General features: G+C 25.4%; 1 protein-coding gene across 1 annotated transcript; it reads right to left on the reverse strand.

Annotated features, from left to right (window-relative positions):
• Window positions 1-232: 232 nt before the first annotated feature.
• LOC129963314 (protein phosphatase methylesterase 1-like) lies at window positions 233-25913 on the reverse strand. The gene is made up of 16 exons (XM_056077613.1): window positions 25732-25913; window positions 24508-24607; window positions 23445-23537; window positions 22576-22633; window positions 22419-22470; window positions 22258-22329; window positions 20200-20285; window positions 19952-20042; window positions 18366-18431; window positions 14752-14950; window positions 13063-13126; window positions 11775-11840; window positions 9285-9329; window positions 8779-8843; window positions 3602-3669; window positions 233-2586 (listed from the first exon to the last, which is right to left on the reverse strand). Exons 1-16 carry the CDS (start codon window positions 25794-25796, stop codon window positions 2568-2570), a joined length of 1209 nt encoding a protein of 402 aa, XP_055933588.1. The 5' UTR covers window positions 25797-25913; the 3' UTR covers window positions 233-2567.
• Between the last annotated feature and the right edge of the window lie 582 nt (window positions 25914-26495).

A 26495-nucleotide genomic window follows, 5' to 3' on the forward strand; every position in this document is an offset into this window, starting at 1 on the left:
CTCTTGAAATTTAATTAAGTGCAAATAGTTTAAAATAAAACTGAGCAAACTTTCTAATACAATAATTTGAAGAGACACAGCTTTTTCTAAAATGTTTTCGGATTGGCTCCTTACTGCATTACTAAGTCTATGTATGTCCGGAAATTGGTATAAATCCATACCGTTGCACTTATTATATAATAATTACATTATCTGGAAAATTAAAACTGCATCACAAGAAAAGGGCATCATAAAAATTTGTAACTTTTATTTACATAAATTTGTTTTATACATACATACAGATAAAAACCAAAAATTTTTAGTTATTCACTTGTTACATGTTCAATACACAAAATTCCACTCTTTTCCTTTAAAATACTTGGTCACAGTCACAATACTACTTATGTGAAATGTTTATAACTACTCATCTTTGTACCAGAAAGTTCTCTAAAGAAATAAATATTGCAAAGAATTTCTGGTAGCATATTTATTCACAAAATAAACATAAAATGATACACATAAAAATGTGATATATATGCAGTATTAGCACTTAAGTTACAATGTCATACAGTATTTTATAACAATCATTCTAGCTTGAATATGGAAATTTGCAACAGAAAGCAATAAACTAAGCATTTTAAAATTGAAAGCCTGGAGTTTCAAACTCATGTTATCTTTCTATTTGAATTTTTGAAGTCATAAATCATAAGAATATAAAGCAATTATAATTGTTTATAACATTATTATAAAAATTAACTTGAGTAATAAATTATATATAATGTTTTTAACTTTCAAGTTATGAATACAATTTTTATTTGCATAAATAATCACTACTTTCAACATAAATGATATCTTGCATAACAAGATTATTACTGTTTTAAACATCACATTGATTCATTTTCACCAATCAGACAAAATAGTCTTATACAGAACTTAAAATGTGCATAGGTTAAGTTTATTTTAAGAGGAATTATTTTTTTACTTTTCATGCATTTATTTTTCAAGCCTCCTTTAATTTAAAATAACACTGTATTTCTACAACTATACATATATTATAAATGAGTTATTTACAATTCTATAAAATTTTCCAAGGATAAAATAAGAAAAATTGAATTGTGATAAAGTCATCTGAACTAAGTTTACCATATAAATTGATGAATTTTTAAATATTTCTGGTTTTCAATGTATAATCTTGCAGTAATCAGTGGAAGCGTGAAAAAAAAAATTCTTTTATTTTATTAAAACTATGCTTATTATTAGTACATCAACTTGAAATATATTAAAGAACAGCAAGTTGGAAACTAAATATTTTAAAGAAAAATTACAATTTTGATTCAAAATGAAATGATGATGTGCGGAGCCTTATTGAAGTTCATGAACATAAAAAGATGTTAAGAAATGAAATATTATATACACAATTACAAAAGATTTTGTAAGGGGATGATGTATTAAAGCATCTGTTTGTTTTGTTCCTGGTTTTATTATTTGAAAATCTTAAAAATTGCAATTAGCTCAATTTCTAATCTTATTTAATCCAAAATTAAGGAAAGAAAATGCTTAATAAAACAAAGTAATATATTTTAATATATTAAAATGAATGAATTTATGAAATTTATGGCATAAAAATATATTAGAAAGTAAATCACAATTTTAACAAGGAATGTAAAATAAGCTAGATTCCAGTCAATATTATAATGAATTCTAAATAAAGATTAAATCACAAGTTATGAAATAAAACTATAAAATTAAAAAATAATTTAAATATCCTAAGAAAAACACAACACTTTCTGAATACGAGCAGCAAATTAAACAAACAAGACAGGTAAAAATATAACTTTTTTTAAAGCTGCTAATCAATTAAGATTATACATTGCTATAAACATTACTGATTTTAATTTTTTTGGCAATAAAATTGCATTGATTTAGCAAAGCCATAAAATTGCAATATATCTTTGAAAATAAATAATAAAATTAATATTAAATTCTTGTGTAAGATTTCAAAAGAAATGATTAATACTCCGATGTTTCTCACTTTCTTTTTGTAAATTAAGTTATTCTATGTAATGTTAAAATATCTAATATATGGCACATTTTTAAGTACATTTCATCCATATGAAACAGATACAAAATTTAATATATTCTTTTTTTGCATTTAGAAAGAAATACTTCAATTCATCAACAATATCATAATACACATGACAATTTGTTTGAACCTTGCAATTTCCTTATAACTTTTCGAAGAAATCATCAATATTTAAGAAAGTTCATCTTTGTAGTCATTTCATTTTATTAGTTAGCTTATGAAAGAAAACTCTAAAATATTAATAACAATTATGTCAATTAGACTAAACTGGGAAAATAACTCTTGCAGGCAATGTATGCTATTTGTATGCCGTCTTCATCTGAAAACCACTTATCTGATCAGAAGATAAAACTGGTAATTTACTAAGTAATCAATCACATATCATCAAGCTCATTATTAATAATATAACTTTAGATTCAACTCATAAACCATTTCCTGAAGAAGACAAAAAGGATTGATCTCGATAAGTGTGATTAAGCAAGTAGATGCCCTTGGATCAAGCCACCTAACATGCACAGTAAGGCCTAAAAAAGAAAAGCCATAAATAAACCTTCAATGTAATTATATCAAAATAAGAAAAACTGAATGATTTGTTTTTATGCCAAGGTAAAATAAGTAGTGTGAGCACTTAAAACATTTACCATCTTTCTAGAGATAATAAAGCATGACATGCATCATATAAGGTGTGGTAAGAAGCAAAACAGTTTTCTGAAAGAAAGTAACTAGAGTATTTAATTTTTGAACCAATGGATCTGATGTGGTGGATTCAACTTATGCTTCACTAAATCTCTGTATGTAACTCTGCTTCAATTTCTCTCTAAGAGACATAAGAAAAGTCTTATGCACAAATTCTATGATTCTTCTCAAGTTATTGCCATCAGAATTGGTATCGCTGCTATTGAAGCACATGATTTGCTGTGTATCTTCCAAAAAGTTGTCAGTAAATTCATCACTAATATAGCAATATGTGATCACTCACCAGTAGAATTCTGGTAAATATTCATGATTTTTATATATTTTTTTAGCTATCTATAATTTTATTTACTTGTTTTTTTTTCTATTTAATGTTTTCAAACTCACCTTTTACCAGACTTTTTTTTTCCCACCACATTCTAAAATTTTTGACAATCTTTCTTGCTACAAGGGGAAAAAATTTAATAAAGTTTCTCAATAAGAGAGGTTTTATTATTTCCTTTAAAACATCTTTTAATGAAGAAATAAATTGAATTGTAAAACGAAACTGAACTTGCATCTTTTTTTTACTTTTCTTATAAAGAATTGATAACTGCACTGCATAAATATTAATCTATCTGCATTATTTTAATCTATTGAAGTGTCTAAATATTCTAAACCAGTAACTTTCAATTCATAGAAATGCATTTTTAAAAATGGAGAAACAATACTTTTTGTTTCATGCAAAAGAAAAATCTTTGCAATTGGCAGAAATTATAAACAAATCCAAACTAACAATTTTGGTACTAAACATCAGAAATAGATAATAAAAACTTGATTCTTTTATATACAAATTATTTTTCTTACCTTTGAAAATCACAGATCGCAGAAGTAAATTTGTGCCTTACTAGAAAGGTTGCAATGGCCTCAGCAACCTGAACAAAATGTAATGAAAATTACAACATTTCATGACTACATAATTGAGGTACATTTAATTAAAGAAAATAAAAGCACTAATGTGAAGTCCTGCTCATTTGTTCTTAAGGATAAAGGGTATTTTCAAGGGGGGGGGGCAACCAATAAGAGGATCAAGATAAAGTACAAAACATGAGTGATTTTATTTGCCATAAATTTATTAAACTTTTTTCAGGTTGATGCATTAATGTAACAAATGTTATGTATGATAGTTTGAGAAAGAATCTTTGACTTTAGAGTCTCAGGAGGAATTTTGTGTATTTAGCAGAATACACACCAAGAAATATAGGAAAGACTTGAGATTAACTTAAAATTAGCCAGCCTTGGCAAACAGTTTACTCATCATGATTATTGACTTTTTCAGATGTAAACTATTATGAGGGAATGCAATTTTTTAAATTTTACCTTATTATTTGATAATTGAAAAAAAAAAGAATTTACTCAAATCAATCATAGAAAAAACTCTATTGTGTGTGTAAAATAAAAAGTGTATATATTAAGAAATAAAAGTGGAAATGAAAATCATATTTTAGCATAAATGTCCAAAGAAAGCAATTATCATAATTTGAACATCAGCCATTAAATTTTTGGTGATTAAATATGTATTTCATCATAACATTACGAATTTTGTATTAAGTTATACTATTTTTTAATTAAAAATAAAGAAAAAAATATTATAGAAATGAAACTGATATCATTAATAAGACAACTTTTTAAGATTTAAGATCATGTAAAAATTTTTTTGCAAGATAATAATTTTGGAAAATATGACCATCAACTTCTGGAAATAAGTCATAGCGATTATCCATTTGATAATGGTTAAGTCTATTTTTGCATCTGATTTTACTTTGTATTTGATATCTATTTCTTGATTTTTTTCCTCAGACAGAATAGAGTTTTTAGTGACGATGAATCTTATTAAATTGATATTAAATTCAAGTAAATGGGAGGATGAATTTGTGAAAGATTTACTATAAGGCATTGTAAAGAAGAGGACAGAATAGAACATAAACAGAAGAAACACATACAGTTTGAGTAAAAAAATATTAAAGTACAAAATCTTAACATACACAACACACACACAAAAAAAATAATGAGTCTAATCGCAAATGTTATTCTCTAGAATTATAAAAGATTCTTTTAATTTAAAAGTGATTAAAAAGCAATGATATAAGGCTCCAGTCAATTATATTTGGGTATCAAACAAAATGGTTAAAAATTAATAAAGCTGGATGGAGAACTCAACTAATGCCACTTCTATGGTTGAGAGAGAACCATCAACGAAATCTAACATTTATAAGTAAAATAACTTCTATGATGATTCATGCAGAAAGATTGAAAGTTTGAAGTGAGATCTGGCAGGGGCTTCTTGGAGGAATCGATATAAAGGATTTTGATTTGTTGGAGGATCTGTGGTTACAAATCAAATTAAAAGAAAAAATGGATTTCACATCTTTGTAAACATTAACCTATCTGCTAGATGATTATGATGATATCAAGGGGAAAAAATTTAGTATCTTGCCAGTAATGACAAGAAAAGATCAAATGGAAATTTTAGGAAGTTATCTTTTCCAAGATAAAAATGTGACAAACATTGATTACAACAGACCGGGTATTTCTCAAAATCGAATATAGTAATGTTTTATTTGTCGTCAAAGTTTTGTGTGAGGATTAAAGCAACATTTAAGTCAGCGCCCCAAGGTGTTAAGAGGAAGAACATCAGTGGAAACAGTGACTCCAGTTACTGGTATATTTAAGATTCCTGGAGGATATTGCTGAATCACAGATGAATTAAAGTACATTCCATTACTAGATAAGGTAAACTATTTGACTTGGGGAAAGAACCAAGAAGAATATACAAGGTACAATATGTATGCTTGTAAAAAAAACATATCAAGTGGGATAAAAGGTCCCGAGTTTAGATATGATTTCTTCGTATAACCTACTAAAAATGGATAATGTCTGTGAGTACCATAGTTTTTACAAGACTACATTCAGTTCTCATCAGAAGGAGGATGTGTGAGTAAGGAAACCATGTCAATAAAACTGATTATATTTAGCATGATTCAGCAATTCAAAATGACATATGATCAAGAAAGCAGTTTTAGAGAAATATTTCCTGCTCCAGTTGATTGTAGTTTATATTAAGACACACTTATAAACAAAGAAAGAAGCTATCGTTATAAAAAGAAGTTGATATTTTAAGCAATAATAAAGTATTTTCAATAAGGATCTGGGTATAATTACGGTGCTCAATGTATCATTAATATGAACAATCACTGTATTCCCAAATGCTTAATCCCACATGAAATTCCATATACTTTATAAGAAGTCAAATTCCACATTTAAGAACTGTTAGAGATTAGACTCATTAAGTACAATAATATTGGATGTGCCATCAACTAAATAAATATAAAATTCTGGATGGTTGTCCAATGAAGCTTATGGTTGAACTATTATATAAAGATGGGAAACCTAATTTTATATCCATATACTATTTTTGTCATGTGTTCAGGATTGTATCATTCAAACACAATGCCTTTCAAAGTACAAAAATGTAGGAAGAACAAACAATATCTACTCATAACATTGAAGATATTGTGAGGTATATACTGATAATATTTTCATTTTCCCACAGACTGAAGAGATGAAATGATTTTTTTCCTCATGCTAGAGTAATTAATTCTTATATTATGCAATTGAAAATAAAAATATTTAAAGCAATGATCTATAAGGTATGCAAAATTAAAAGTAAATTCCATTATTATTTTAACCATATCATTGCATTTCATATAGATATGCGGTGTAAATTTTTTATTAACAGAATAAGAAATATTTTAAAATAGACAACAGAAACATAGACAACAGAAAATTATACTGAATTTAATTATATATATATATATATATATATATATATATATATATATATATATATATATATATATATATATATATATACTTATAATAAAGCTCAATGTGTGTGTGTGTGTGTGTGTGTGTTGGCGCTCTACAGGCCAGACCGTTTGATATACAGCTACCAAATTTGGTACATGTATACCTTGGAGGTTGGGAATGTGCACCTGGGGTTTCTTTTTTCGAATTTTTAATTAGAATTTTAATTATTAATTAAAAACTAACTTTCCCGCCAAAAAAATCTTCCATTTTCCCCACCGCCAACTTTTCCGCCAAAAAAAATCTTCCATTATCCCCAGCGCCAAACGAGAAAGGCTTCAGTTTTTTTTTCTCCCAACAGTAATGAGGCTAGGGTTAAAATTTTTCGGTGGATTATTTCAATCGGTTCTGTTTATTTTCTTAATGTTTGATGCATTTAAAATGAAACATTGTTAATGAATCAATCTTTCAGATTCATTCTGAAGTACTTTTGAATTAAAATAAAACAGAATAAAGGAAATTAAAAATTTCTAATCCGCATAGCGTTACCCCAACTGGCGTAGAAAAAATCACGTATTTGCGTTAAGTAACCGGCGAAGAAAATTCACGCATGCGCATTCTGTTCTGATTGTTGCCATGACAACGTTATCAATGGATGATTTAAATTATTTTTGGGTTAGTTGCATGCTTTTGCAAGTAAATTGTATTTATGTTAGGTATATATTTTTTTGTATATGCTTATAGTTTTAAGTACATCGTTTTTTAAGTAGTTTTTTTAAAACCTGTTTTCAGCCGTTTATTTTAAACGATTCGTTTTATTTTCTTAGTGTTTGATGCATTTAAATTTAAACATTGTTAATTAATCGATCTGCTCATAATGAATTTAAGAAAATTTTGTTGACCAACTCTTGAGATATTACATAAATTTAAAAAGATATTCTTTAGTGCCCATAAAGTTTAAATGCTGAGTGACTCTATTTTCAGTAATCAGATTATAAAAAAATGCTTTGTTTCAGTAAAAAATATTATTATATTAATTGAAGATAAATTCTTTCCACTTTAATTTAAAGCATAAATTCTACCGTTTTCAACCGTTTATTTTAAACGATTCGTTTTATTTTCTTAGTGTTTGATGCATTTAAATTTAAACATTGTTAATTAATCGATCTGCTCATAATGAATCTAAGAAAATTTTGTTGACCAAGTCTTGAGATATTGCATAAATTTAAAAATATATTCTTTAGTGCCCATAAAGTTTAAACGCTCAGTGACTCTATTTTCAGTAATCAGATTATAAAAAAATGCTTTGTTTCAGTAAAAAATATTATTATATTAATTGAAGATAAATTCTTTCCACTTTAATTTAAAGCATAAATTCTACGGGTGCTAACAGAAAATGAGAGAGATACATATTACGTTATGACTGAAGGCCTTTATAATATTATGAATGAATTATATGATAATCAAAATTTGAAGTTTTGAAATATTTTGATGAAGAAGCTATTAAAGTAGAAATTGCATAAAATATTTAATTATTAAAATTTTAACGAACATTAAGATTGGCGAACCGGCTGGTCGCCAAAGGCGGCTAGTATATATATATATATATATATATATATATTCTGTATCATTTATAATGTTCTAAGGCTTTGTTGAAAAATATATTTAGCATAAAATTCCAAATGGGATATAAATTTTATTAAAATTAAAATTGATATGACATACGCTACATAAATGATATTCCTTTGAGTTGTTGATAAATATATGTTAAGAGATAAAAAAAAGTTTTAAAATTTTTAATAATCTAAATGCTATGGTACAGATTGAAATTGACTGTATAATAATAATTTCACATTAAGGTTTCTTTCCATTAGACATTTAATAACCATCTAAATTTTTTACAAGACGGCAAACAAATCAGAATGTATTTAAAAACTTGTAAAAATTAGAGAAAAAAACTGTGCCATATTGAACATTTTAAGAGATGTAAACAAAATGAATTTTTTGCTTCAATTTCAGTTAAATAATGATCAGAGTTTTAAATTTTCCTTAATATTAATTAGCTATTAATAATAGTTACAAGTAAACAAACAAAAAAAAAAAAAAAAAAAAAAAAAGGTGTTCCATGTATATGAGAGAAGAAAACTTGCTATAATAACATAATAGTAAATTGATACCTTTTCAGGATCATCTTCGTGAACTGCATGCCCACATTGAGGTAAAACTTGCATCTGAAATTTGCCTAAAACAAATGCAAGATTTTTTAAAAAACAGATAGTTAAAATAAAAAAAAGCTTTCATGCAGTATTTATCAACATTTATAGTAACACTGTATTATTAAATAAAATAACTTTTATAATAAAACCGTAATTTTCATATCAGGAAAGAAAATAAAAAAAAACTATCAAATAAGAATGAAAATTATCATATCACAGAAAAGGCTACTTTTTAAACATACATTAATTCCAAATTATCCTTAGAAAGGGAAACTGATTGTTTAAAAAATTAATGTTCATAAAAAATATTAATTTAAATAAATAATATTTTAACCACTTTAAAATAATAAAAACACCTTCTTATCTAAAACAAGAAAAATATTTTAATTGAAAAACAATAAAGGAGAGAGAAACCCACTAAAAGCTAACAATTAAAGTATTCCAATTATTATCTAAAGATTACAAACCTTGCATCTGGCCAATGGTCAAATCTTTATCTAATCTATCCACACCTAAAATGGTTGGAGGAAAAATTATGAAAAATATTTTTAGAAGTAACAATTATCAGAAAAATATTATTCACAACGAAACAAAAAAGTGTATAAATTAAACATAAAATCACTGATAAAAATTTAAAATATTATTGATCCTGCAAAATCAAATTTTTTAATCAAAAGTAATTAAATTGCAGATATACTTTAGATACCTAGATTGTTAAATTAAAATTAAAATCCATTAAAAAATCTACATTCTTAGAGTAAGAAATTATTTATTTAAAGTATTATAAATGTTTTATATTCTATAATTCTGTTTATTTTAGAACGAAATCCTTTTTTGCAGTATAAGAAATTCATAGAAAGTCTATTTAAGAAAATAAAAAGGAAGGAAATTTAAGAATGATAGTAGGAGGATTTAGATTAGTGAATAGAAGTTAACTAACAAAAATTAAAAATAATACAGATTTAATAGTCAAACTGACTTGTGTTAAAAAATCAGATTATGTATCGCAAGAAATATACTTCTACATACAATCCACAATATTAGGAGCTGCATCATTCAGTGATGCAAAAATGTTAAACTACAAATTATTTGACATTAGATCTCATGAAATACATTTGGAATAATCTACAATTCATAGCTAATTATGAATAATGCCAATATTTCATAACAATATGCAATGTAATTTTTTTTTTATTTGCTTGTGTATGAAGTGCAATCTGAAAATATGTAGTTAATCACTAAAAATTTTGAAGTCTTAAAAAAAAAAAAAGAAATCTTTTTGAACCATGCAAAAAGAAAAATTTTAAAAGTTTGACGGATGAAATTTGATGCACTGCCCTTTAAATTTTAGATTTATCTAATTTTGGGCAATATCTACAGGGGTGTTTGTGGGACCCCAAAAAATCCCCTGAAACTTTTACGGACTTACTACCGACATTTTGGAGTTTCGAGAAAGGGGGGGGGGAGAAATGAAAAATTACGATTATGAAGTATTGAATGACCTAATTATAAAAGTTCAATGAATTACTTTTTTTGCAAAATTAATAACCATTAATTTTGCAAAATTAAGACCTTTGAACCCAGGTCACGTGATCGCACATCTGGTCGAACGAAGTCTCTCCCTTTTTTTTCTGCCGCGCCAACTTGCCGAAAAGAATCCAGAAGAGAATGTCCGAGAACCGGGGGAATGAGTCATAACTCGCAATAAGGAAAGAACAAAAAAGAAGTTTTTTCCCCCTTTTCACGCATTATCACTGCCTTTGGAGAAAGAAAGGAAAAGTTTTCACCACACACACTGACCTTGCGTTTTCTGCTTTCAAAGCAAACAAAATTACCCAGATCAAAATAAATAATTCATTATTATTCCTACTTCCTTTTGAACGACGATCCCCGGAATTTCCGGGTATCGAAGTTCAAAATCCCCGGAATTCCGGGGTTTCCCCGGAGCACAAACACCCCTGTATCTATTAGAAAAAAAGCACATTACATTGAATTCATATTTTTTAATATAATAAACAAACAAAAAAAAAATGCAAATTCACACAAATTTTTTTAGCATATGTACTACTACATATGTAAAGTGAAAACACTTCAACAAATTTTAATTATAGCATTCACATACTTAGGCATCATGTCTCAAATTAAGCAGAAAATTAAATTACATGAATAAAATAAGATTTTCATTTATTCAAAGGAAAACATTCATTTACATACACATAATTGTGTCTCTATTATTTAAAATTAATTCTTACAAATATAATTCAAATGAGAGAAAGTTTTTTTTTTTAATAATAAAACTATCATTATTGAATAAACAATTCATTTTTTTTAAAAAAAAATATAAAAATAATTTCCTTTAGATAAAATTTAAGGGAGCACTAAAAAATATCAGCATTATCAAACAAAAAAATGAGAGAAGGGGAAAAAAGCATCAACAATATTTAGAAGGTAATTTTGGACCCTTATAAGTTTTCTACTAAAATCAATAGCATTAATCTAGTTGTATATCATTTAGATAAATTATTTTTGTCAACTTCCTTATATAGAAATGTAAAAAAAAAAAAAAAACAGTTGCATGAGAAAACATTTAAATTTTTATGTGAAAATTAGGAGAATTTGCAAATATCCACATGTAGGTTAAAAAAAAAAAGCATGAAAATACAATTAAAATTTTTTTTCTTGACTTAAACCAATCTTTATCTTTTTATTAAACTCTTGATTTTTATCTTTAAATTATACTGATGGTTCACTTTTCATGTTAATATAATAAAAACTATTGAAAATATCTTTAAAAAGGCATGTAATAAGTTTCTAGAAGACAAATTACAACAACCTATTGACACAAATTTCAGACTTATTCCAATGTTTATAATCACACCAAAAATTATTCTTCCATGAAACAATGAATTGCATTTTTTTTTACAAATGATGGCAGTAATAATTTAATGTAAATATACCTGCTAAAAGAAGCAACTTTGGTATGGAAGATGACAAAAACATGTTTGATAATCCTTCAAACCATCCTACAAAGAAATAATTCAAAGATTGCATATAGTATACATACTTAATTTGACATTAAAAGAAGACAAAAGGAAAAAAAAATGTATTTTATTCTGTTTACTCTTAAAATAAGATCATTCTCATCTAAATTTAATACCATAAATCTGAAAAATTACTTAAAATGTATTTTTAGAAATTCTGTAGTCAAATTTTCAACAGAAGTTCTAGCAAAAATTAATCTAGATTTATTGATTCCAGTGCTCTATATTTTCTTTCTGAAAATAGAAATCCTCTACCACTAATTAAGTGAAACTATTGAGAGTGAGGGTGAGGATAACAATATATGTTACCTTTTTTATTTCCCAATTGATATTTCGATGCTTGTGTATATTATTTCTTTTGCCAACATCTTTTTTTTACCACTAATATTTATACAGTAGATACAATTTTTGTATTCATTTAATATAGTATAATCAGCTTATGTTAAAATACTTTGCTTGTTTGCTCCAAAATATAAATTAAAAGGAAATTTAAAACCTTATCCTCATTTTGAATGATTTAATTTATTTTAGGAAAACACATATTCAAAACTCAAGTAAAACTTTTATTTCTTTAAAATATATTTTAATAATAGGCAAAATATTCAAGGACAAATGCCCAAAGATCATACTTGCTAAATGTTCTACTCTCTAATGCTAAATTCAATCATGGAGAATTCTATGAAGTTTTTTCCAAGGCATTAAATATAGCAGTATTTTTGTATCATTACCAAAATGACTTTAAAAAATCCAACATGGTTGCTTTCCAATACCAAAATTGCATAAAAAGAAGACTTGTAAATTTATTTACATAAACGAAGTTTCTTTCCTATTTTGTTATTGTATTTTGAGTTTTTAATTTTTTTAAATCAATGCCGTCATTAAAATCACTTTTTTAAGAGAATATGTAAAGGATAATTTATTTAAAGTAACATATTTAATTTTAAAACAAGACAATGAACAAGATAATCTAATCAGTTCTATTATTGCAAGGGAGAGCAAACTCAGACAGCTAAATCTATAAAAATGATAAAATACTGATTTTCAAAAAGAATTATGTTAACTAATACTTTACATTTATCACTTACAATTATTACCATTCTCAACATACACATGCAAAGAAAAAAAGTAAGAAAAGATGGAGCAAGAAAAAAATATAATTGAAAACGGATAATTTAAATTAGCAAATTAAAGAAATTGTACTCACCAGTCCAAAACTTTTCTGTCTTTGACAATTCTATCCTCCATATATACTTAGCAGATGAAGCTGGCTATTAAACAGAAACAACCAATCAATTGGAAAAAAGAAGAGATATTACTAGAAAAAACAAAGAGAATAAAAATGCTAATAAATTCTGGCATGCAACTACTATAATGCAAGAACTTAAAGGCCCTGATAAGTAACATATTTTAAATATGTAACATTCAATCAAAAATGATAATAATTAAGCAAAATTTAGCAGTCTGCATATTGACATAAGCAATGGAAAAATGAAGTTTAAATAGAGTGAATTCAATAAATGAACATATTTTTGTGGAAAAATAAATCTTAGTTGCTGTATAATAGAGGCCTCCTCAGGTAAATATATAATAAGATATACAATAATACATATGATAAGAAATCCTGCAGAAAATTTACAGCTCATTTTCTGTGATGCACAATTGAGCTTCCTGTTTATTTTCTAAACAAATATATATATATATATATATATATATATATATATATATATATATATATATATATTAAAATGCAGCTGATCTATATGTACTTGAAGAATGTATTTTATAGATCAATAATATATTTAGGAAGTTTTAAGAGATAATTACTAGTATTATATATTTCTGCTATATTCTTAATTAAAAATGAAGCTAAAACAGATATTTTTTAATGCAATATAGCACATGCCTCATATTAAATTTGCAAACAAAATTACCATAAAAGTCGCAATGAAAAAGTAATAGATCATAAAAAGATTTTAGTTTTGATTTTGAAAATTCTTTGGAGTATTTATTGCTTATCATATAAAGACTACCAAAAACTAGGGGGGGGGATTCCAAAAGCGATTCATGCAGCTAAAAATTTCATACATGAACAAAATAGAATAAGCCTAGAATAATATCTATGTATATAAAAATAATATCTAAAGAGTATAATAAATTCATAAAAAATATTAAAAATATTTATAAGAAAAACCAGGAATAATTTTTAATAATTCAATTTATTTATAGATCTATGGAATTAAAATATTAATGACATATGATTCATTATGATATCATCTTAAGCATTAAGAGAGGCATATATATTCAATGCTTTTTTAAAGAATGAAATTTATTATAGATCTATTATATAATAATAGAAATTCCAAGATACATTTTAGTTTATTGCTTTACTCTTGTAATATGATTCTAAATCTTTTTATACTTAAAATTTAAACATTGATTGTGATTTAATTCTTGATTTTCTACCCCTCCCCCTGCACATTTTGTCAAAAATTTTTTTTAAAAAGATAAGTTTTCAAAAATTCAACAAACTGCCAGGAATGATTTCTCATGATTGAAAACTGAATATACTGCTACAAACTTCAGAAACTTTTGTTATCAATATATAATGCAAGAAGCAACACCTCTTCTTTTTTTTTTTAATGAAAAATATTCCAAATAATTATTTAGCAAGCATTAAAAATACAATTTTTTTATATAAATAGACATTTATGAATTAAAGAAGTGACTTCTAATGTGATTATACATTTAATAATAATAATAAATCTGACAGCTTTAACTATAAAAAAGTAAAATGTTCTTGTCAAGTGTTTTGAAAACTAAACAAAAAATATTTAAAATTTCTATAGATACATAATAAAATTCTTTCATAAAAATTGCTACGATAAATACTTACAGAATTAGGAATTTTAAATGCACTGCTTGGTTCTGCATCTGCAGAAGCATTTTGTGCTTTATGTTCTTCGTCCTCTTCTGCTTCTTCTAATATACTGTCAGAAGGCGGAACTTGTCTGGGGGCTAGAATATCAGCAGCTGCCTGTTCATTTGAAGGCTGAAGATGAATATCTTTGGTAGCAGTTTCGCCAGTAACAGAACTAAAAAATTTATCACTTCATTATACAAGCACAATAAACTAATACAAATTCACAGATCAATATCAGCATAGTAAGTAATATCATACTCAGACCAGAAGATTTGCTTATTATTCCAACTGTATATGGAAGTATTAGAAAGTGTATCACTGATAACTGAAGCGTATCAGTGGAAGAATCACTGATAGGCAGGTTTATGGTGAAGGGCTGGGGATTCAAGCTCCTCTCCCCAAATATTTTTTTTTTTTTTTTTTTTTTTTACCTCGATCAGTAAAATTTGCTCATTACTTGACATTATTTGTAAGAATAATTGGACAGGACATTTTATTTTGCAAATCAATGACATGTGCATGTTTAAATGCAATTGCAGAGTGAAAAAAAAAGAAATTTTAATTTTAAAGTCAATACTTCAGAAAAGTCTGCTAAAATGTTTCTGAAATAATTTAAACATTTATAGAAAAAGTTACTGTTCCTATGAAAACAGCAAAATTATATTTGTTATGTAGAAAAAAAATGCTGAATCATCTTCAAGCTAGCACACAGCACCTGTATTTTTAAAATCAAATTTTTAACTGATCCAAAAATACATAATACATGAGCAACTAGATCACATTATTGTTTTAAATTATCTATCACTTGTCTAGAAGTCAGTATACATCAGGTCACAAAAATATGATTATACTACAAAGTATGAAGCTGTTAAAAACAAATAATTTAATGAAAATGCATAAAGTTTATTATGCTGATGAGAAAACAAATGTCAACTGAAATTTTTTTGAAGGTATTATGCATAATTTTTAGTGAACAAATGTAATTTTACTGTTTTTAAATTATACAATTTTCTATCTGATATGTATAAAATTAAAATTAAAATTAAACACACACACACACACACACACACACACACACACACAGAGTTTTGGTGATTAAACTTTAATTTGGTAATAACAGAAATAAACAGACTGCACAGATTCAATATAAGTTATGGTCACAATATAAAGGTTAATCCTGGAATTAAGAGAAAAGATGACCTGGTGCTCTTGAAAATTACCTTTATGGGAAAATACCTTTTAATTCTTTTAAATCAAAAAACAAATATGTCTCATTATTATTTTGATCAGATTTAAAAACATTGATGAAATCTTTTAATTCCTATAGGCAATTCAAAGGACTATATTTATAAAGATATTTAATAAACTGAAAAATTTTAAAATCACAATCAATAATTCAATTTTTTTTCCCGCCTCCTTGAGTAATGTCAAAACATTGGCAATAATTCGAATATATTTTTATTATTTTAATGCATAAACTAAAACTTATATTCAATTCTGAATTGTTTTTATCATTTAAATAAATCTGCATATTGAATCTTTAATGATCTAGGGGTATAATTTTTACATTTCCACATTCAACAATTGGTAAACTAGTTTCCGTCAAATTTAAAAACTTTTTCCTTCGATACCTTTAATTTTGCAATCCTGAAAAGGATTTTGGGCAATATTATATTTGAGAAAGAGTTCAAAATTCTTTCATACTTTATGAAGACATTATGCTTAATGGCATTCTCAGAGAAACCTTATTATTTCTATATATTAATTGCATCTATACAAAATTAAAAAACACCAAAATTTTGATAGATTAATCAAAATATTCACTATAGTTTGAATAAATTTATTCTGTATCTTCAGTGTTTGATCTTTCTAAATTTTTTTAAACATTTCCAGCAAAGAGAAATAATTATTCAACTTAAAAAAAAATCAATGCTGGATTTCATTCCACAACTTTTTACAGAAAAATAATAATGTTTATAGACTGAAATAAGAATGATTCTAAATTCAGTAAATCAGCACCAATGATCTCTCTGAAACTCTCCAATAAAGTTGTTAACAGTCTCCTTGCCATATAAATATTGTAGAACTTGGTGATCCAATTGTATAATCACAATAATTGCTCAGATTTTTGTCATGGTGCCATCCAAGAAAGTTTAGCATTTTGCAGCATAAATGAAAATATCAAATATTTATATTGGATGCATTTTTCTGACAGATTCAAATCAAAATTTGTCACTAAAAAATTTTTATATACATTGCTGCATTTTTCATTGTACTTACATACATGTGTCTATAGACTGTCAACCGCTTGATAAATTTAGTGCATAATTTAACACATCTAAATCTTGCACTGTAGTTAGCGTATTTATGTGTACTCAGGCAGCCAGACAGACTTCCTTTGATGTATTTGGTTCAAAATTGATAGAAATCTACAAATTTGGTCTCTAAACCACATATCAAACATCAGTATTATGTATGAAGTGTTTTTGAGCTATCCCATGTTCATGGGCACACATACATATAAATATATATATTTAAATTAAAGAAAATCATTTGTTAAAATCTCAAGTTCAAATTTTTTTAATGATGAAAATTCTTTCTGTTCATATATTTTGTACACAAGAAAGTAATAAGTGCTTATACTTTGTAGATATATCGAAGACAGTAGTTAAATTACTAAAGGTTCCACCCTTCAAAATTGTTCATATCATTCCAAGATCATCATTACCATCAGAAGCTTGTGAATGATAATTTAGAACAAGAAATGTGATTTTCAACTGTAATCAAATAAACATAGTTAAAGAACGTACAATTAATTTATGTTGGTCTTACCTTCAAAAGTGATGTTCAATCCATTCATGATTTTGTAAATAAATGATTTCAATTATACGTCATTAAAATAAAGCTAAGGTCAAATTTTTTGTTAATGAAAAACTCCATAAAATTATTATATAGTGTTATAAGATTATTCATTAAAAAAAGTTGTTTCTTAATATAAGTATTTTGTTTTTGTTGTTTATAATGATTCATAAATTCTTATTTTTACATCATTTAATATTTTTCAAGCTCTTGGTACCACTGCTCTTTCATTATTTTATAAGCTCTTTGATGCATATGATGTAGCAACAGACAGGTATATTAATTTCCAATTAATATACTGTCTTACAATATACAAATTATAATAATTAGATTAATTTTAATAATTAGATAAATTTTAAAATTATATTAATTTTACAATTTTCAATCCAAAATAAAATTAATCAAAAATTATATTATAACCTGTAGTACATGAGCATAACTATAAACTAGAAAACATAAAAATATTTGAATTTAAAGTCAGCAAATTTCATCTCTAGTCAATATTTCTACTATCTTATAAACCCAAAAAATGAGATGCTTGTCAGGTACTTCATTACTTCAAATAATAATTAACAAAGAATCATAAAACTTAAATATCTCTGAAGTATTTTATTCATTGGTATATAAATGGTTTATATTGGACAAATTGAGTTTTAAAAAATTCTGCTATATAATTTTTAAAGAAAATCATGTTTTATTTTTACTACATGCTTATGCTCAAAACTTACTTTTTCAATTGACCAGGCATAGAAACTTTAGCTGATTCCACATTTCGCACCTGACCACTTCTGACACTATAAATAAAATATTAAAAAATTATACATTAATAAGATAAAAAGATTTTTAAAAAAATCATCAAAAATTAAGCATTTAGTAAGATTTTAAATAGAATTTTTTTCATAAATTATTATAAAATCTGTGAATTTAAAAAATGCAAGAGAAAAATAAACTGTTATTTGAAAACTCAATGAGGAAATTAATGTAATTTTAATAGTCAACAAAAAATTCAGAAAACAGTTCAAAGTAAAGAAGTAATATTGAATTCAAGGATAAAACTGACAGATAACACAAAAATTGAGTTTAAAAAAATTGAATGATAAAATGGTTGCACCACTTTAAAATATCAAACTGTTCATATAATATACAAATACAAACCAGATTCATTTCTCAAACAAGTTTAACATTAAAAGTGTTAGACATCTAAACGTATTAGTTTTGCTTAGCTTTATTTAAAATATCAAGGACTTTCTACTAATAATAAAGTAAAAAAATGTAAGAGATGGCATTTGATAAGATGGTTTGCAAGACCTAGAGCTGTCAAATTTGGAAGCAGGGTACTTCCGCTGAAGGTGAAAATATGCATATCTGAAAGGTTTTTTTAATGAAATTTTTATTGAAAATTAAACAAAACTTATTTCCCACATTTGCTTAAGATATTGCACAACAAAAATAGGTTTTACATTTTCTGAAACATTTTAAATTTCAACAATATCAAATTAATTACTGTAGTTTGTTATCTATATTTAATTACTTTAAAAAAATATTTTTAAATTTATTTTACATTATATTTCATTGGTTAATGATTTTTCTTCCATTGTTACTGATGATGGTATGTAAATGCAGCTTGCTTTTACTTGGTAAGTAAGCTTCTGAATAAAGTATATTTTCAATAAATTTACTGAAATTTTGTTAAGATTGCAATTAAGATTAAACTTTAGAAGCAAACAATGATGAAAAATTCATGAAACACATCATTTTTAAATAGTTCAGCAAGATTTTTTTTTGTAGTGGCTGAAATTTAATTAATTCTATTTCATATTTAAACTCAAATTTTAAGTGAAAAGATAAAAAATTAGGTAGATGCTCAAAACAGTGAACAGAATTGCAAAAGGCTTCTATAATAACCTGTGATATGTCTACTGAAATTTGAAATTCAAAAATACCTAGTTTTGGAATCCAAAGCAAGATATTTAAAATATTCAACAGAAAATTGTAGCAGCCTTCAATCCCAACAAACTAATTGATTATCAACGATGACTTGTAAAAAATAAGACAAGAGAACTGGCAAGTCTTCATCTATGGGTAAACTGAAGCACAGAGGTGTTGGCTTTTGAAACAAAATTTTTGCCATCCAAGCATTTTATTCACATTATTCATACATAAATGTTTCACAACAATGAAAATACCGTACTTTGACCTTCCATTTATTCTAAAACCAGTATTTAGTAACATGATGACAGCTTCTTTAATAACTATATAAATAAATACTTATATGCTTAGTTGCAACAAATAGAGGAAAAAATAATTTTCTTACCACCACTCAATAGCTGTGCTTAAATTATTAAAAGAGGGTGGACGACTTCTTAAGAAACTCTGCATGCTTTGCAATGCATCTAAAGCTGTTCCTATTAGAAAATAATTGCAATATATAATAAAAATCACATTAAAGAGAGTCTTTTATCATTTTTATACAGATATAACATGAAATTTTTAATAACAACACTAATGTAATTTCAAATAGCATAAATGGCAGTATAAAGCAAAATAATTATTACAACTTACCTTCTACTACATCAATAACAACAAGACCTATCACTGTTGGAATCAAATCTTTATACACAGTATGAACAGCAATAGCACCTCCCATGCTACAATGAACAAAAATTCGAATCAACATTATACAATGACAAGGCACATTTGAGTAATACAATTCAATATCTAACTTTTTAAGTAAGAATTAAAAAATAATAATAATAAAAATAGCAACCAATGAATGTTTAATTTATGAAGCACAATTTACCCATCCTTAACTGTTCAGACATTTTTCTCCATCTAGTCTTTAACAGTAAGAATTTTAATTTAACATTTACTGTAGAAACATTAACTAAAAATTGTTCAAAATTAAATTCTTAAATGTCTTCCAGAGCTAAATTCAATGAAATACTTAAAAAAAAAAATCACGAAATTTATTTATGCAGATTTTTATGTATATATTTTTTAAACTTTGAGGTGCATGTTAAAACTATTAGTTTATCTTCACGATTCTATTTTAATGTTATATATATACATATATATAAGTTACTCAAGAAGTACTTGTTCTGCAGAGACTAAATTAATTTTTTTTTAAATTCTTTTCCTTAAAGTATTTTATTATTTGAAAAATCACAGTTTAAATATTGTAAATTAAAACTTTTTAATGGATCAATTGCATTTGCATAATTATTGAAGTTATCAATAACTATTAGTTATTGATAACTATATTGAAGTTATCAATAACTGGGGATAATTAATGACAGTTTTTAATTCCTTTAATTATCACTAACAGAAACTTCACAAATCATCTTTTGGGAGTAACCTGTAAATTCTATCAATTAAAAAATAATATAACAAAATAATAAAAATGAAATTACAAACTATTCCCAAAAAATTCATGACTCAAAATTCTTGATTATAAACAAACAATAATTATTCTTAACAACAATGTCATTAATTATTCTTAATATATTTTATAATAAATTATGCACTAAAGTGGTTCAATGATCAAAATACATTATCAAAACTAACTTGAATTTTGTATAAAATATCCTTCAATAAAACAATAATTTGGGGATAATTAATGACAGTTTTTAATTCCCTTAATTATCACTAACAGAAACTTCACAAATCATCTTTTGGGAGTAACCTGTAAATTCTATCAATTAAAAAATAATATAACAAAATAATAAAAATGAAATTACAAACTATTCCCAAAAAATTCATGACTCAAAATTCTTGATTATAAACAAACAATACAACTAGTTTAAATTTGGCAAAAAGAAATTTTTTCAGGGCCATAATCTGAGAATTGGAATAATAGGGTAACATGTAATAATGATCATTTACTGTTTGTTTAATTCTATTTTTAAAAACTTTAGCTGCTAAAGCAAATAAATCAACTTCATAAATTTAAAGTCTTCTTTCTTAAAAATAATTTTCTTTAAAAATTTACCTCGTTAATGCAAACTATTAAATAATTTCTTTTATTCCTCTTTAATTTACAAATAGGAAAAAGTATCTGAAGCTCTGTGACATCATATAAAGCAGAATTTGATATATAATTAAGTTAAAATGTTTATTAATAAATAATTCAAGATTTTGCTATTCTAGTCATACTTTCTGGCAATCCTTAACTATACACAGAAACTTTTATCAGAGTCAATTTGCATACAGGTACCATTTGATAGCAAGGTTGATTCAGTCTAATAAGTCATCAATCCACAATTCTAATTAACAAGTATTGTTTAATTAGATATAAATGTTACTTCTAATTAGATAAATAATGTTTTGACTGGAAAAATAAACATATCACTAGCAAAGTTTAATATCTCATTTTTTAAATAAAAATTTCTTATGTAAAAAAAATGGATACATTATATATATAAATATATATATATATATATAAATATTAATCTCCACTCACAAACTCCAGAGCACTGTCCATCTAGTAATAGCCTTGGTTATCATAAATATATTTATTAAAGGGTCATTTTTTTATATTGCCAAGAAAGAAAATACAATTGATTATCAACTATAAATATAGCATCAATTAGAAGGAGGACTAAATAACAATTAAATAGATACCTATGCCCAACTAATATAACAGATGGTTGATCTTCATCACCATAAAGAGTCTTAAATACTTCACCGACATCACTGAAAAGAAGAAAAATCATAAATCAAATAAATCAAACCAAAAACATTTTTCAAATGCAGAAATAAAACTTTATTTTAATTTAGCTTACTTTGATAATCTATCAGCAGAAAGATCATCCTCATCCAGACAATGAGTTTCACCTAAAGATATATTACAAAAAACAAATTAATAAAGATTTGAAAATTCAATTTATAAAAAAAAATATTCTATAAATAATGTATCCACAAAATTTTGCAAATTCATACCATGGCCTCTACAATCCATTGCAGCTATTTGACACTCAATAAGTTGGCTAATAGTCGCCTGTGAAAATCAGATTCATACATTTAAATAAATACAAGTTTATGATTAAATATCACATATAATTGAAAGTTTTATTTAAAAAATGAATACATATTTCATTAATTTCATCATTAATTACAAATATATATATATATATACATACACGCACATAGAGGGTCGGTGATATTGTTTCCAGAAAATTTATTACTTTACAATATTTTCAGATTGTCGCATTTCCATGTATAATGAGATTTTATAAATTTCACCATTCACATTTTTAATTTTGGTAAAAGTATCAATTTGTTCTAGTAAAACTATTATATTTGTAACTACATAAAGTTATGGTTATTCTTAGTGTATAATTTCAATAAAGTTCAAACATTTTTAGGAAAATTTTTATTACAATATAAGATTAATGTATGTTAAATCAGGTTAGTGATTAAATATTTTATTATATTTCAATTTTGCTCTCTGAAAGGGTTTATCTGAAAATAATACAACGTTCAGTTATTTACAACATAGAATTTTTTTTGAACTATTATTTTTAAATCTATAACAATAAATTTCATCTGTTCACATGAGTTTTCATATCCAAGCTGTCAGACAATAAATCATAAAAGTGACAAAAATGACAACAACTTTAGTAATTTTATATTAACTGCATACACATGGTGAATTCTTAATTTAAACATATGACACAGACTAACTTTTGACTTAACCGAATATCATTGGTGAATCTAATAAATAGACTAATATGACATGTTTGGCAATTCATCAATCGCATTTGGTTAATACAAAAGTACACAAAAATTTTCATTAAAAAAAACCTTACACTTAATAAAGACCAGGACAATCCACTATATCCTCCACCATGAAGTAAAAGCAACAATGGACCAGAGCTGCCTTTTAAATACACTCTGAAGGACTAAAATATTATTAAAGAAAACAGCATTAAGGTTTTGCAACACATAAAAAAAAAGTTTTAAAATTCATGCATCCTTATTTAATCATCAATTTAGGTGATGAATCTTTTTTTCTTAGCAAACTGTACTGAAATATTAATTCATCATTATTTTATTTTTTTGATAGTTTTGAATAAGTGTGCACACAAATATTAAAATTAACTGTGAACCTTTCTAAAATGCTATATTAGCATATAAGAATCAATAATTGCATTCTATCAAAGTGAAGATCCTCTTTTTCTTTGCCGTATTTTGTTCAACCAGATTTGCATATCTTTCTTCAGTATTCTTTTCATTAAAAATCTCTACAATTGAAATTTTTATTTTGACCTATTTTTAAAAATAAAATATTTTTAAAGATACAATCCAATCATCGTCTCTTCTTTATTTTATAAGTCTGAATATATAATTAAGATTACTGTTTTCCAGGCATATAAACACAGTTAAAATTATTAGAGAGAAAAAAAAAATTATGGAAAGAATCTATATATTTTTTTTCCATTTAATGTTTGTTAATTAGCAAAATTCATTTTTAAGGCAAATAGCTTTAAAAAAGACAACTGTTCAATCTAAATCCTGATTCATCAAAATTTCAAATCTTTTAATGAGCTCAATATTTTCAGATCAAAAAAAGATGTTAATGCAAATTAACGTCTTTTTGATTGGGTAAAAACAGGAATCATAAAAGATAAATTATGTCTAATATGTTGGCAATGAATATATTACTTACAATTTCTATACTATTAAATATATTATCCTTTTTAAATAATTAATAGGCTATCACAAAATAACTAGTAAAAATTTATTCACATGTAAAACAGATTCAATCTATGATTTTGAGTGGTTTAAAATATAGTTTTTGATTAGTGAAAAGATTTCAGTAACAAAAATAAAATTCTATAAAATAAAAAATATCATTAAAAAAAAGGATACATTGCCATCAGAAATGGTGACATCTCGATAGGTATCAAAATATTTGTCCCATGCTACAGGTGTATAATCACGGCGTCTGTTGATTTTTCGAGCATTTAATCTGCAGAATTGAAAAGGAGAATTTATGATATATTTAATAATTGCTGAGAAAATAAAACACTGTAGCTGTTTATGAATGAAAAAAAAAATTATTAATTTTCACATATACACATAGAGAAAAAAAAAAATCCTTTTTTGTTAATTGGACTTAAACGAACAGTACTGTCCTATCACAAGATTGCACAAAAAAAATTGATAGGATTATATGATGGGAGACAGAAACATTCAACTTTAATCATTTGAAATAAATTGGAAACTAAAAAGTTATTATTTGAAAAATTCAAATGCTGCAGTAGTACCATGTTCTTAAATGTAATCATTTTACCCTGATTTTTCACATCATAACAGTAAAAAATTTTAATGTTCATTCTAAATATTAAAATATGATAAAATTTCTTTCTAGAGTTGCAAATAAGAACAGGATTATTTTTTGCCCTCATATTAAATTTAACCACATTTTCGATATTTCAGTATAATACTTGATACAATACTGTAGATTGAATGATAATTTTAGGACTTAAAATAATATAATTCCATATAGGTGGTAATTAAGTATATGACAGTCAACAGAATACTTGCTGTTAATAAGAAAACTGTAAAGATTGTCATTCGATTTATCCTTTCCCATATATGTACATCTAAATTATTGTAAATAGTGAAAAATTTGCTATCGATATAGAACAAATATATCCTTATTGCAAAAGAAAAAAAATAAATAAAATGCTATTAAAATAATAAAAGTAATGTTTCGCAAAATGGGTTATAATATTAAAATGTTGAAATATAAAGAAATAATTAATAAGATAAATATATATAAAATTTGCCTCTTTGTCGAAAAATAAATTCTTTTGCAATCAGTACCACATCCTTTCTATAGTGATTAATTTTCACTACAAAGTTAAATGAAGTAATACTTGGTAAAAGTGAATGCAATAAAAAACATACGTCGATTTTTAGCAAATTTTAAAATAATAATTTACTATTATAGGAAAATTATTCGAAAGCTGTAGATTTTTGAAAAATTATATTGCATAATGTGGAAATCTTGGCAAATCAATGTATGTCACCATTTCAACACATGAATTATAGATTGTTTTTATTTTGAAAATGGACGCATGAACATACCCTGTACCGCCAGAGTACATTGGCGGCAGTTTACTTCGCATAATTTCTTTGGCTAAAGCCGACATGTCTGTGCTTTATTTAAAAATCAATTTATTATGGCATTCGCTCAAAGAAAAACTCTAAACGCTAAAATTTAAAACGAAAACTACGAACTGACTTCAGATTAAAAATCGCAACAAGAAAAATTTCGTTGCCAAAATTCGAATGTTCAAGCAATAAACCTTTGTAAAAAAAAAGCCGGTCGAACACTTTTAAATATGAGTGGTAAATAATGAACAACATAAAAAGATTCATCCAATAAAATAATTCTAAAAATATATAATGGTATTTACATTAAAGCATTATTTATATCTTTGAGGGATATCTTTAGCATGAATTTCTGATTAATATCATACTAGAGCATATTTTTAGTGGCAATCTTTAATAATGCTACCCTGCTCACATTTACCACAACTTTTTAATTCGGTTCATCATTATTAAAAAAAAAAAAAAAAGAAAAAAAAAGTTGTTTGAGATCTGAAAAAGTAGCTATGTTCACGTACAGATAACACAATTAGAGATTCCGCAGTGTGGTGAGGAGACAAATTGAAAGGAAAAGAAAATCTAAGTTTTGTGAATTAAAAAGATGAAAAATACACATTTTCATACCTTTCACCAAAAGATACACATTATAAATACTTAATCATTTACAAGTGAAGAAGGTAGCATTGAAATAGAATTTGTGAAAGTCTTCTGAAATTCAAAATCTTGAACCTTGACCGAAA

The sequence above is a fragment of the Argiope bruennichi genome, chromosome 3 (genome assembly GCF_947563725.1).
Source record: "Argiope bruennichi chromosome 3, qqArgBrue1.1, whole genome shotgun sequence".
Classification (NCBI taxonomy): domain Eukaryota; kingdom Metazoa; phylum Arthropoda; class Arachnida; order Araneae; family Araneidae; genus Argiope; species Argiope bruennichi.

Coding starts and splice junctions, on each gene's coding strand:
- LOC129963314 (XM_056077613.1), bottom strand. CDS start 25,796: ATGTCGGCTTTAGCCAAAGAAATTATGCGAAGTAAACTGCCGCCAATG. Junction 20,286..22,257: donor GTTATATTAGTTGGGCATAG/GTATCTATTTAA, acceptor TGTTCATTGTAG/CATGGGAGGTGCTATTGCTG. Junction 9,330..11,774: donor AAAGTTGCTTCTTTTAGCAG/GTATATTTACAT, acceptor CAACCATTTTAG/GTGTGGATAGATTAGATAAA.